Genomic DNA, 12,504 nt, shown 5'->3' with positions numbered 1-12,504 from the left:
GTGTGTGTGTGTGTGTGTGTGTGTGTGTGTGTGTGTGTGTGTGTGTGAGGGACTGTCTAGGGAAAGGGTTTCAAGCTTCTCTCTCATTGTTCCCCATATGGAATGAGAACAAGTCTTAACTTATTACAAACATAATGCAAATACACTCTAACACACACTTATGCACATTCACACACACGCACCCTCATTGTTCAGGACTGCTGGAACTCTGCTATGCTTGAGTGACCACTTAGCCTCAGCACTGCTGTATATTGTTACTGCTAAAGGGAATCAGCCGGCATCTTCTTTTCTTTCAATGCTCTCTAATTAATGGAGACAATAGTCACAGTCTGTTCTGGACCCGAAGCTCGCAGAGGGGAAATATTCTGATGGTTCTGTGGCTAACTTCAATCACAGTAGATGTATACATTATCATCAATCATGTCATGTCTTATTGTCTGCTACTGGTAGCTCAACCCACAGAGGAATTTTTTGTGTCAGGGCTTTATACTTGCTCACTGTGGCGGATTTCCTGCATTTGTCCCATTTTGTACAAGTACAGGAAGCGATAGGCACAAGAGGTGTAAGTATATACATGATTAATGAGAAAGAGCCGGATCGGGGCATTTGGTGGCCTTAATCAAGATTCTGTTTGTGGTCCCAACACACTCCAACATACCAACCAAATTCTGTTCCACCATTAACAATAATATGATTGTACGACCCTTGTTATTGTTATGTAAATCGGCCTCTGGGTCAAATAAAGTCTCATTAGTCAGTTGCTAATATCTCACCAGATCTCAAGTCAACTAAAATATTAGGTTACAAAATCTCAGGTGTGAATTAAAAAAAGTGAAAATTGATTGATCAATAAATTAATGGAATGTACTTGGGTTATTCTGTAAAACAAATGTGTCAATCTTGGGTTTTCAAAGCTTGCAATCAATACCAGAGATATAAGATATAACTATGTGACAAACACAGTTATTTTCCAAAAGTGAGAGTTTCAGGAATTGGGAATAATAAAATCTGTATTTTTTCAAACCATAAAAATGGGTACGGCGGCTTTGAAACCTCTATAGCTACATTGAAACTTGTTCAACACACAATGTTCTTGTTTGACATGTAGCCAACACAATACAGGAAATGCATCCACAGTTAATGAATGGCAATTTATGATATCTGTGGGTGTGAGTGTTGATGTTTGATGGCAGCTTGTGACCAAGCACCACATTAATCTATTGAATTTAAAAGAAATTTCAGCATCTTGTCATATCCTGTACATTGTGCTTGAGACAGTGATAGTGATTTGTATTACTTGTTTATCCAACCATTTATACAGCTTGAACATTAATTATTTTTGGACATTTTCTCTATGAAATATTTCATGTTCATGTTTTTTTCTGTGTCTTTTTACTCCAGGACCTGCCTCGGTGTTTATAGGGTCGGATCCAGAGGGCGAACAGCGATACACAGGCCTTCTCCAGGATGTTCGCTTGTACAGCACAAAGCTGAACCGCAGCCACATTCACGAGCTTCACACCCAGCCTGCTAAAACAGACCTGCGTAACATCTCAGGTTACCTACGGTACAGGCAGGAGGAGAGGCAGAAGTCGTTTGTGGTGGAGGCCAGGGATGACAATGAGGAGGAGGGAGAGGAGGTTTTCTATCTACAGTTGGTAGCAGTTCACGGTGGAGCACGCCTCCCTTTCCCCAGGCCCACTGCTACTCTGCGAGTCATGAAGAGTGACAATGCCAATGGGCTTTTTGGATTCACTGGTGCCTGCATTCCTGATGTAAGTGCACAATATTTAGTCAGTGGCATTTGTTGGACAATTTTTTGCTGCATTGAGCACCTATAAGCACCTTGTGAAAACTGCATTTACGACATTTTGTATGTAATGTAAATGTAAACCAGACTGGTAATCAAAGGAATTAATAATCCTTTGAATAAACTACAGTCTACGTGACCACTATTACAGTAGCATTTGTTAATATCATGACTCAGTTTTGTCTATGCATAGAAACACGTGTAATGTAAACCCATTGGTTTGTCAGTCCCTGTCCTGTTGCATATTTCATCAGTCTCCATGCATGGCTGCAGAGAGAGCATGCTTTCAATTTTAAGTTGGGTTGGCTCTCATGTTGACCCCTCTCAGGTAGAGCGACAGCTGGTTGGGCTGCAGAAGGTCTGCCAGTCAGGGCATTCCTGTAGAAGTGGATAAGGAGTTCCAGCACTGGAGATGGGAGATCTAGTTCCTCGTTGCCATCAGCACAACAGGTGTCAGGGCCGGGGATGGCATTCCATCAGAACTAGGGGATCTTCTTTACATCCTTGATCCTTTGTGGATAACTACTGTAGATGTAGAGGCATGTGGGCTATCAGGTGCTTCCTGTCTAAATCAGATTATTACTGTGCTGGAATTATCTACATAGTTTGTAAGACTAGCTCATTTAAACATTCAGTATTCATTCAGTATGCGGTTCACAATTTGTATTCCGTTGTTTGTCCTTACAGACCACTGAAGAGGGCTCCACTGTCTCTTGTGTGATTGAGCGTATGCGGGGATCTCTGGACCACGTTTACGTCAACTACAGCGTTACAGAACTGGATAGCTTGGACAGTGAGACGGCAGCCCATCAAGATTTTGTTAATGCCACTGGAGCTGTGCTTTTCATGCCTGGACAGCGCTCTGAGGTGTGTGTTGTGTGCGTGTGTGTGTGTGTGTGTGTGAGAGTGAGAGTGACTCAACAGTTGGACCTGTATTAATGTGATCTTACACGAGCTGGGGAAAACCTCTCTGAGTTTGCACTATTGTTTATTTAGTTAATTTAATATTATTCTATTTTATTGTATATATTGTGCATAACTCTGTTATTTTTAGAAGCTCTGTTATTTTTATTGCTTTACTTGTATCTATAAATGCTGCTGTAGCGAAAACAATTTCCCCTTGCGGGATTAATAAAGTAACTATCTATCTCTATCTATCCAATGCAGACACTCAGTGGTTAAAAACAAGTGTGATGTACCTTGTGTGCACTGTATTTACACATCAACATACTCATTTCAAATAAATACTACATATATGTCCAGTTTTACAACAGGATTTTACGCTCTCACAAATGCAGATGTTTTAGACAACCAGCTCCACCTAGTGGTTTGTTTGTTTGGTAATTCAATCAGTTAACAGGTGTCAGTGGATGATCAAGCTTTTACGTTGGCTACTGAAATATAGACAATTTTTTCAAGGGTGCAGCCTGGACTAGAAAATAAAACTAATTTATGCACATTTTTCTGTTAGGTATTGAACCTGTTGGTGTTGGATGATAACCTCCCAGAACTGGCAGAATCCTTTCAGATTACGTTGGTGTCAGCAGAGTCCGGTGATGGGAAGCGTGGCTCCACCCCCACCAGTGGTGCAAGCATTGACCCAAATAACTCTGCTAACACTGTCACTGTCACAGCTAGTGACCACCCTTATGGTATTCATTCACATGCCCAAAAAAACATCACTGTTGTTGTTTCAACGTTTCAAGTTTTAGCAATAAGTGTTGTGTATTTATAGGAAATATGTTGTGACACGTGTCATAATGGGTCAGCTAAAAAGAATGACAATTTTCGCCCTCTCTTTCTCCCTCTCATGTGCATTATTCCTCCCCCACTACCTCTGCCCTCCTACTCATTATATTCTCCCCTCTGTCCTTCTCCTCTAAACATAACTATAACACACAAACACACACCCTTCCCTAATCCAGGCCTGCTGCAGTTTCAGCCCATCCCTCCAAGAGAGGGATTGATCCCTCCAGCATTAGAACCTGCCCACATAGCTGTTAACGAGGAAGATGGACAAATCCGTCTGCTAGTGGCCAGGGCCCAAGGCCTTTTGGGAAGGCTGATGGTTGGATACAGGACAACCCCATTCACAGCATCCAGCCCTGAAGACTACGAGGTTTGTTTTTACTAAGGTCTTTTATCTTACGGATGCATATACACGTTGATTATAGATAAACTAATAAGCAGATGGTGAGAGAATACATTTTGCCTGCTTCCCTGGTTACCTCTTTCTCTGTACTCATCTGGCAGGACTCAGAGGGCATGCTGGACTTTCTTCCAGGGGAGAGGTTAAAGTTCATCACTGTGACCATCATAGACAATCCTGTCCCTGAGCTGGACAAGATTTTTAGAGTGGAGCTCTACAATGCTGATGGAGGAGGTGAGGAATTTGATCCCACTATCATGACGGAACTTCTCATTAGTTTGAGTCACATGTTGCTGTATTTTGAGCCTTAGAACTAATTTCCACAGGTTTTTACAACGTTTTTTTCATTCTTTACCTATCTTAATTAGAACTGAACCGACCCTGTAATGTGTCCTTCTGTTTTGTGTGTTTTGTGTGCTGTGCTCCTGTGTGCTTCCCTCTACCCACCTACTTACGTGACTACCTACCTACCTTCCTTCCCATTTGCCATTCGATCGCTACTCTCCTCTACTCCTCCGGTGTGATTCTAATCGTGTGTGACACTTGCTTGATCCTCGTGTGTGATCCATCAGTGGATCAGTTTCTGCGTAGTGAAGGAAGTGGTAGTGGGGAGAGTGACTCTGACTTCCTTCTTCCATCCTATCACCACCATGGTAAGTACACCCCTTCTTCTCTCCCCAAACTAGCTCTTGTCTCCATTCCTTCACACCCACATAATTTCTCGCTCCCTAAGTTGCATATCTCAAAGTCAAGTTCTGTTGGGGATCAAGTGACATGCTGCTGCTGCTGCTGCTGCTGCTGCTGCTGCTGCTGCTGACAAACGTATTTTGAACTGATACCTATTTTTGAATTATGACCATTTTATGTCTTTACAAATTACAAGTACTCTTGTCTTTCTTTCAGAATAATATTTTTTCCTGGTTTGATAGAATTGTAAAAAAAGATTTGGACTCTCCTCTGAAAGCTCAGTCTTGAGTGCATATACACGCATAGGTGTGTGTGTGTGTGTATGTGTGTGGTATTTACATTGTACTGTGACCCCTGTGAAAAGTACCCAAGGAGACAGGATGTGGGAAAAACAAATAGCCTTTCACAGGCAGCAGGGGTAAGTGGTTGACATAATAGTCAGAGGCCCCAGTGTTTTACACTAAAATGGGCTGCTGTCCCCTATTCTGAAATATGACTGCCATTTCAGTCTGATTCTCTTGACCATAACATCACTTTATTTGGTGGTAAGAAGGTGTGTATTATTATTGGGCTATTTTTATTAAAATCACTGGCTTGTTGGATTAAAAGATGATCGTCACGTTTACATTCCTTCCCATAGGGTTCTTTTCATCTACTTCATACTGATACTCTTAAAAATGCAACCAGAATGGCTCACTAAAAAAGCAACACATGGTTATATTTGGTATTTTGTGTGTAGCCAGCTTGGGAGCTGCGTCCCGCATCACAGTGACCATCGCTGCTTCGGATGATGCCCATGGAGTGTTTCAGTTCAGTCCTGAATCCCTGTCTGTTAATGGGACAGAGCCTGAAGATGGACGCAGCTCTGTGGTCCTGCAGGTCAGTGTCATATCAGTGTAAAATTAGGAAGTGCCCAGAGATACGTGTTTCCTTATATTTGCATGAACAAGTCACGATTTATTTTTACTGCTCTCAGTCACGTTTTTTAAAATACAGTGTAGGGTTAAGTATTGTTGTTCGTCATCGTGCTATTATTTTCTTTTTGTTCTGTCCTAGGTGGATCGGGCCTTTGGCGACCTCTCCAATGTAACTGTGTGCTGGGAGGCTGACCCGAGTTCTGAGGGGGAGCTACTCAGCAGGTTTGGGAACATCACCTTTGGTGTAGGTCAGACGTCGGAGAACATCATCATCAATGTGGCCCAGGATGAGATCTCTGAGTTGGACAAGAGTTTCAACGTGTCCTTGGTTAACGTCACCAATGGTCGTCTGGGTGTCCAGACATCTGCTACTCTGACTGTGCTCGCCAACGACGATCCTTACGGTGTTTTTGTATTCGCTAATGTAACAAGGTCTGTCCGACTTTCTGAAGCTGACTCAAATGTCTCCCTCACCATCCTGCGACAGAGGGGCCTGATGGGTCAGGTGTGTCCTTTTATAGAATTTATGAAATAAAGCCATCTGTGATTCTGTTTCTTTGGCTTTTGTTAAATAAATACCAGAATGACTGATGCCCTCATGTAGTGGATGTAATAAATAATATGACATTTTCCATTTTTAATATGTCTAGGTGCGAGTAACGTATGGCACACTGAATGAGGCAGATCCGGAACCTTACAGAACCCCTGGGGTGGGCCGAGCAACTGAGGGGCGGGATTTTGTTCCCCTCCTGGATTCTGTTGTGTTCTTGGCCAATCAGAGTGAAGCAAACATCACCATCCGAGTACTGGACGATGAGGATCCAGAAAGAGATGAGTCGGTGTTTGTGAAGTTGATCAGTGTTCAACTCATCAAAGGAGAGCAGGAGAGGCTCCGTAAGATACTGACACCCCCACATATTTAAGATATAATGATACTTCAATCATACCATACTAAACTGATGAAATATCTTCTTACTGTTCCTTCCAGTTTCCAATTCTCCTTCGCTGGGCCTCAGGACTGACATTGTTGCCCAGGTGATAGTGGAGGCCAGCGACGATGCTTTTGGAATCCTCCAGCTGTCAGCTTCTGCCGTCAGTGTAGCTGAGCACTACGTTGGGCCCATAATAAATGTTACACGTGTTGGGGGGATTTTTGCCGACGTATCTGTCAAGTTCCGAGCAGTGCCTTTGACCGCCAGAGTCAGTAAGTATTGGGTATGGATTTAAATATTTCTCTCTGTGATTTGTGTGTGAGCAGGCAGGCCATGTCCATATGCTTGTGCATGTGTGTAATCCTATAGGTGAAGACTACAGTGTAGCCTCCACCGATGTGGTCCTCCTAGAGGGGGAGTCCAGTAAATCTGTACCCATCTATGTCATCAACGATGTGGTCCCTGAGCTAGAAGAGACCTTTCTCATCGAGCTGATCAACCAGACCACCGGTGGAGCTCTCCTGGGGGAGCTCACGCGTGCCATCATCACCATACTGCCCTCTGATGACCCTTTTGGTGCCTTTGGTTAGTAGACATTATCCAGGATTTGTTCTTTTAATCTTATTTTGACGCTTTCTAAATGTTCTTGATATTATTTCTGTGTAGTCTTCCAAGCCGTTCCAGTTACCATAGAGGAACCAGGGTCTAATTCCATGGAGGTCAAGTTGCCCATAGTCCGTAATGCTGGTACGATTGGCACAGTGGTAGTCCAATGGCAGGCCACTGTCAATGGTAAACTAGCAGTGGGGGACATCCAACCTACATCGGGAGAGATTACATTTGCTCCTGGAGAGACCATGAAGATGCTCCGGGTGGAGATTTTAGCTGACGATGTACCTGAAATCACTGAGGCAAGAAGCTGACAGTGTGAATTATGTGACATGATACAGCCTTTGAAGTATTTTCCATAATTTTAGTTGCAATGTTTATTAATCCCCTTCTGTCTTTTCCAGATAATTAAGGTGGAGCTTATTGGTACCAGTAATGGAGGAAGCCTCGGAGCCGATACATCAGTTAATATAATAGTGCCTGACAATGACAATCCCTATGGGACAGTGTACTTTGAACAGACTGTTTACCACCTTCAGGAGCCACTAGAGGGAGTTTATAGAGCCAATATTACTGTCCGCAGGAGGTACTTTAATATTATGGTTTTCTTCTCTAATAATGGTCTTATTTGAGGTTTTTTATGTACTCTTATGTACTCACCTCTTCCTGTGTGCTGTCTTTTCTCCATCATCCCCATTGCCTTTATTCCAGAGGCGGTCACTTTGGTCGCTTGGAGATCGTGTACAGCACTTCTGAGATGGACATTGTTGACTTGGCTCAGGCTGATGGCCAGAATCATGTACTCATGTACTATGACCTCCCAAAACCAGGTGTTCCATCCACTGCCCCTCTGAGGACAGTTAACATCACTGGTCAGAGAGACCCCTTGGCTGCATGCGCTGCTGCCTGTCTGAGAGAGCGTGCCTGCCAGGCCTTCTCTCTGTCCTCAGGGGTGACCTCACCATCCTGCACTTGGGTGTCTTCAGGGGTTGACCAGCTGACCTCTGAATCTCAGGTTATGACATATGTAAAAAACATCACTGCAGCCGCTGTCCTGTTCAGTGCCCAGGCTGTGGCAGGAAGTGATTACACCCCTGTAACAGCTCAAAGGGCCTTCATGGATGATGGATCAGGGGTCGCCAACCTCACAGTCCCAATCTTGACTGATAAATTTCCTGAAATGGATGAGAGCTTCTCCATACAGATCTTAAAGGTAAAACCCCTGTGTTATCTAGGGTTTAATTTATATTGCATGCATTCTTTATAACACATTTAATGTTTTACCTTGTATTGTTTTCAGGTAGAGCTGATGAATCTGACTGTGGCGCAGAAGAACCTGCCCTCGATTGGCCAGCCAGACAAAGCTGTGGTCACTATAGGGATGAATGGAGATGCGTTTGGCGTATTTTTGATATACAGCCTCAGTCCCAACACCACTAATGAGGGGCTCTATCTAGAGGTTCGAGAAGAGCCAATGGTTGTGGTGCCCCTGGTTATAGAGAGGAGAGGAGGGAATCTGGGCACTGTCACCGTAGAGTGGAGGTTTGTTGGAGGAAAGGGCACACCAGATGCTGACTTCACTGCTACTGGAGGGATTCTGGTCTTTGATGGTATGTGGATCACTCACTGATCAGCAATAGTATTTATTTTTATAATTTTCGATTAAAAAATAGTTTCAAAGCCAACATCTTCTCAGAATAAATCCTACAAAACGGCATGTCTTTACTTTATCCTCTCTGCCTGCAGGTGATCTGAAGAAGACAATAGAGATTTTAATCAGAGATGATATTGAGCCAGAGGACAATGAGAGCCTCATGATTGGTCTTGTTAATACGGGGGGAGGAAGTCGGATCCTGCCCAACTCCGACACTGTAACCATAGTGATACTGGCTAACGATAATGTGGCTGGGATCGTAGGATTTCATCCAGCCTCGCGCTCTGTCATCACCAGAGAAGGTGGGTAGCTATTTTTGATGATTTCCGAGCACTTTTCGATATTCAGTCTATTCAGTCTGTATGTCCAAGCACATTATCACCCACATACTTTACATTCCAAACCCTTTATACTGTCCCTGTCACTAGAGATGTTTGCTAATTATGTATAAGTGCAAAGGTAAGGGAATGCACTCATAGTAATGGTAGTATGTAGCAACAGGTGGGTTCTGTGGTTGTCTGTCATTGTCTTAAATTATGTATGCATTAGTGATTGAAGTCTCCCTGAGCATAATCCATACAATTAGGGGCCGTGAGTTGCCTCCACTGTCATCTACAGCATAAGAAAACAGTTCACATCAGAAGTCCATACAAACCTATATTTGAACTTATATTTCATATTACAGGTGAAAGGCTGTCCTTATTAGTGTTGAGAACAGCTCCAGGTCTGGGTAATGTCACTGTCGACTGGAATGTACAAGGGCCCCTTGTACACCGGACCTTCACCCAAACCTCAGGCACACTTTTTTTCACTGAGGTAAATACTAGATGGAGATCATCGAACATCTTATCAACTTATTTTATTGCACAGTATAGCGAGTACAGCTGTAATTTGTTGTCTCCAGCAGTAATTATGTATTTGGGGTGTGTCTCCTACAGGGAGAACTAAATGACACCATAGTCCTGCAGCTTCTTGATGATGCCACACCAGAGAACAAAGATGAATACAAAGTGTCCTTGTCCAACATACAAACGTTTGGTAAGGCATCTGCTCCTTGTATCTTTGTGATCGATAATAGGGCATGAAACCGCAAAATAACCCTAGTCAGTCATACACAGATTAACGTTGCCCTGACTTCCACACAGGTGTTGTGGTGACAGGTCATGCTACCCTGGATGTCCAGGGTAGTGAGGCGGTGCTTACTGTGGCCACCAGCGATGAGCCCTATGGGCTGCTGACTCTCGCCCCGTCATCCCTTCGGGTGACCACAGAGGAACGGGACAGAACTATAAACATCTACGTCAATAGAGAGTTTGGAGCCTCAGGTTAGTGGGCCAAGTGTCAACACAAAAACTTCTACTAAATGAATGGGTTCCCTTTTAATTAATTAATTAATTCCATTTTTTACATTGTAACTGATACAAAATGTTTGTGTACAGGAGCAGTGAATATCACCTATGAGGTTATAAGAGGTTCTCTACAAGACATGTCCCAGGTGGAGGGTTCTCTTGCTGACCCAGGACAGGACTTCATCTCTGGTACTGGTTCTGTAATCCTTCAGGATGGACAGACTTCTGTCGCCATCCCGGTCATCATACTGGAGGTAAACCTTGGCTTTCCTGCGTTCTCCGCAAGCTCTACTTCCGTGATGTGGATTTGTTTGAATCTGGAATTTAAAAGCTTTTATTTTAACATTTTTTTATTAGGACAACATTCCTGAGGTGCAGGAGTTCTTCTTGGTCAACATAACATCAGCAGTACTCATCACAACTCTCGCCACTGTTCCCAAATTAGGTATGGATGAATTTAGCAGCGTAGAGCTGATCTATTGTTACTAAATTTGTTCTATCACCTTTGGTCATCGTAGACAGTTGTGCTATTATAGTGTGAAATAACATGTAAAATCATTTGTTAATTCCTGTCATTGTTTCTTTTTTTGGTTCTACTTTATTCATTTTTATTTTTTTATAGGCTGTGTTTATGAAATCTCTCCTCTTCTTTCCTCTTTACAATTTCTCATCATTTTCTCTGTTTGATGAGTAGAAGTTGTGTATTGCAAATTGCCAGGTAAAATATACATTCATGTGTTCTCAAGCTTAAAGTGTCATGTAGTTTGATGTACCATACTCCTGTATGGTACATTAAACGACACCATTGTAGTTGACTGTCAAGATGCACCATGGAAAAGCTTGGTAGTTACTGCTACTGCTTTTGCATAGTCACAAACCACTGTTTAATTTATGAATGAGTAACTTTAGAAAGTGATGAGCAGACAGAATACTACAGACACAGTAGCAGGCTCCCAGAATACTATCGTACTTCTGCGTGGAGACACACAGTAAACACACGGCCGCTCTTTTGGCAGCAGTCATTATGTGGCTTGGATGGGGAGATTGATGTTTTCTATGATTGAGAAAGCCTGGGGATTTGGTGGGAGCCGAGTAGCACTTTGGGGTGAAGAAAGAGAACGCCAAACTAAACCCGTAGCTGGCCTCCCAGTATCTTGGCCATAAAGTGACTGGGAGCAGACTATTCAGGGGGTCATAAATCAGTCCACCCAAAAGCCTTTGCTGATCAGCCTCCCAAGCCACTTACAAGAGATGCTTCTTAGCTGTAATCCTTTGCTCAAATGTGCCATGACGGAAGTTAGATTCTCTCCAGTTTCCTCTTGCATATCTTTCTGTTTGTGCTTGTGCTGCAGTTACAGCCCTGAAGTCCAGCCCTGAAGTCACAATAAACAATCTACAGCATTAAGGTCATCATATGTTTTCTTATTGTATGATGTTATTTCCTCAGACACCCAGGGTTTGGTGGCAGAGGTTAGCATTGCTGCTAATGATGGAATTAGAGGAGTCATTGAATGGACAAACACTATGTAAGAAATGCACCCACAAATAACACATTTCTTAAGTTGATTTGTACATGCTCTAATTGTGTTTCTCATGCGAATATGTTCTGGTTTCCAGGTTTGAAGCGAATGAAACAATAGGAGTACTGACTCTAGTGGCTTACAGGGGCAAGGGGACACATGGAAATGTCTCTCTCTTCTTCTATGCTCAGAACCTAGAAGCTCAACAGGGACTGGACTACAACACCAGTGAAACGGTCAGCCATACTTAGTATTCAAACGTTACTCACAAAATCACACATCCACACATACATACTTACACAGTACATCATATGGTACTAGCAGTAGCATGAATATCCAGAGGAGTCATTTTGGTTTTCATCCAAAAGGACTCGAAGATGATGAGATGTGATGACAGCCAAAAGGTTTTCAAGTTTCTTAAGCAAGTCCAGTTGCCCCTGACTTGGCCACTCCACTGAACTGTATGACTGAGAGTCGTCACAGACAAGTATCAGCATGAAGTTTTTAAACAAAAAAAAAACCCCTCTGTCTACACAGATGCTCCATTTTGTTGATGGCGAAAGGCATAAGTTTGTAGAAGTGCAGATCATCGATGACGCCATCCCAGAGGGAGCTGAGAGATTCCAGCTCATCCTGTCTGAGCCTTCCCCTGGGCTGGAGCTGGGAACCAATACCACAGGTAGATATGAGGGCAGAATAGAATACAATAGAACTTCTGAAGAAATTCCTGAGTAAAACAGCATAAGACAGTGAAACATGCCCTTCCAGTACATATTCAGTTAAAATAAACCTTGTGAAATTCATGGTTAGAACGTAATAGAGATCTAACAACGTGTGAGATAAAAAAAAGGTCTTGTATCATCAATTGTTGTACTCC

The 12,504-nt window shown here is 43.0% G+C and overlaps 1 protein-coding gene across 2 annotated transcripts in view; it reads left to right on the top strand.

Annotated features, from left to right (window-relative positions):
• Window positions 1-12,504, top strand: part of adgrv1 (adhesion G protein-coupled receptor V1) — a 106,014-nt gene that overhangs the window by 26,876 nt on the left and 66,634 nt on the right. For both annotated transcript variants that reach the window (XM_031849618.1, XM_031849617.1), the window contains exons 22-45: window positions 1,402-1,775; window positions 2,498-2,677; window positions 3,282-3,462; window positions 3,736-3,929; window positions 4,064-4,193; window positions 4,532-4,612; window positions 5,386-5,525; window positions 5,703-6,068; window positions 6,214-6,457; window positions 6,552-6,767; window positions 6,865-7,080; window positions 7,162-7,406; window positions 7,509-7,690; window positions 7,816-8,317; window positions 8,405-8,714; window positions 8,851-9,060; window positions 9,444-9,574; window positions 9,697-9,796; window positions 9,904-10,083; window positions 10,198-10,361; window positions 10,465-10,552; window positions 11,555-11,633; window positions 11,725-11,863; window positions 12,165-12,306. In XM_031849618.1, the coding sequence (XP_031705478.1) occupies window positions 1,402-1,775; window positions 2,498-2,677; window positions 3,282-3,462; window positions 3,736-3,929; window positions 4,064-4,193; window positions 4,532-4,612; window positions 5,386-5,525; window positions 5,703-6,068; window positions 6,214-6,457; window positions 6,552-6,767; window positions 6,865-7,080; window positions 7,162-7,406; window positions 7,509-7,690; window positions 7,816-8,317; window positions 8,405-8,714; window positions 8,851-9,060; window positions 9,444-9,574; window positions 9,697-9,796; window positions 9,904-10,083; window positions 10,198-10,361; window positions 10,465-10,552; window positions 11,555-11,633; window positions 11,725-11,863; window positions 12,165-12,306 (4,794 nt within the window). The remainder of the gene's footprint in view (window positions 1-1,401; window positions 1,776-2,497; window positions 2,678-3,281; window positions 3,463-3,735; window positions 3,930-4,063; window positions 4,194-4,531; window positions 4,613-5,385; window positions 5,526-5,702; window positions 6,069-6,213; window positions 6,458-6,551; window positions 6,768-6,864; window positions 7,081-7,161; window positions 7,407-7,508; window positions 7,691-7,815; window positions 8,318-8,404; window positions 8,715-8,850; window positions 9,061-9,443; window positions 9,575-9,696; window positions 9,797-9,903; window positions 10,084-10,197; window positions 10,362-10,464; window positions 10,553-11,554; window positions 11,634-11,724; window positions 11,864-12,164; window positions 12,307-12,504) is intronic.

This window comes from Anarrhichthys ocellatus, unplaced genomic scaffold, assembly GCF_004355925.1.
Source record: "Anarrhichthys ocellatus isolate YVR2014 unplaced genomic scaffold, GSC_Weel_1.0 scaffold9, whole genome shotgun sequence".
Classification (NCBI taxonomy): domain Eukaryota; kingdom Metazoa; phylum Chordata; class Actinopteri; order Perciformes; family Anarhichadidae; genus Anarrhichthys; species Anarrhichthys ocellatus.
Note: the sequence above shows the minus strand (reverse complement) of the source record. Positions and strands in the feature narration are given on the sequence as shown.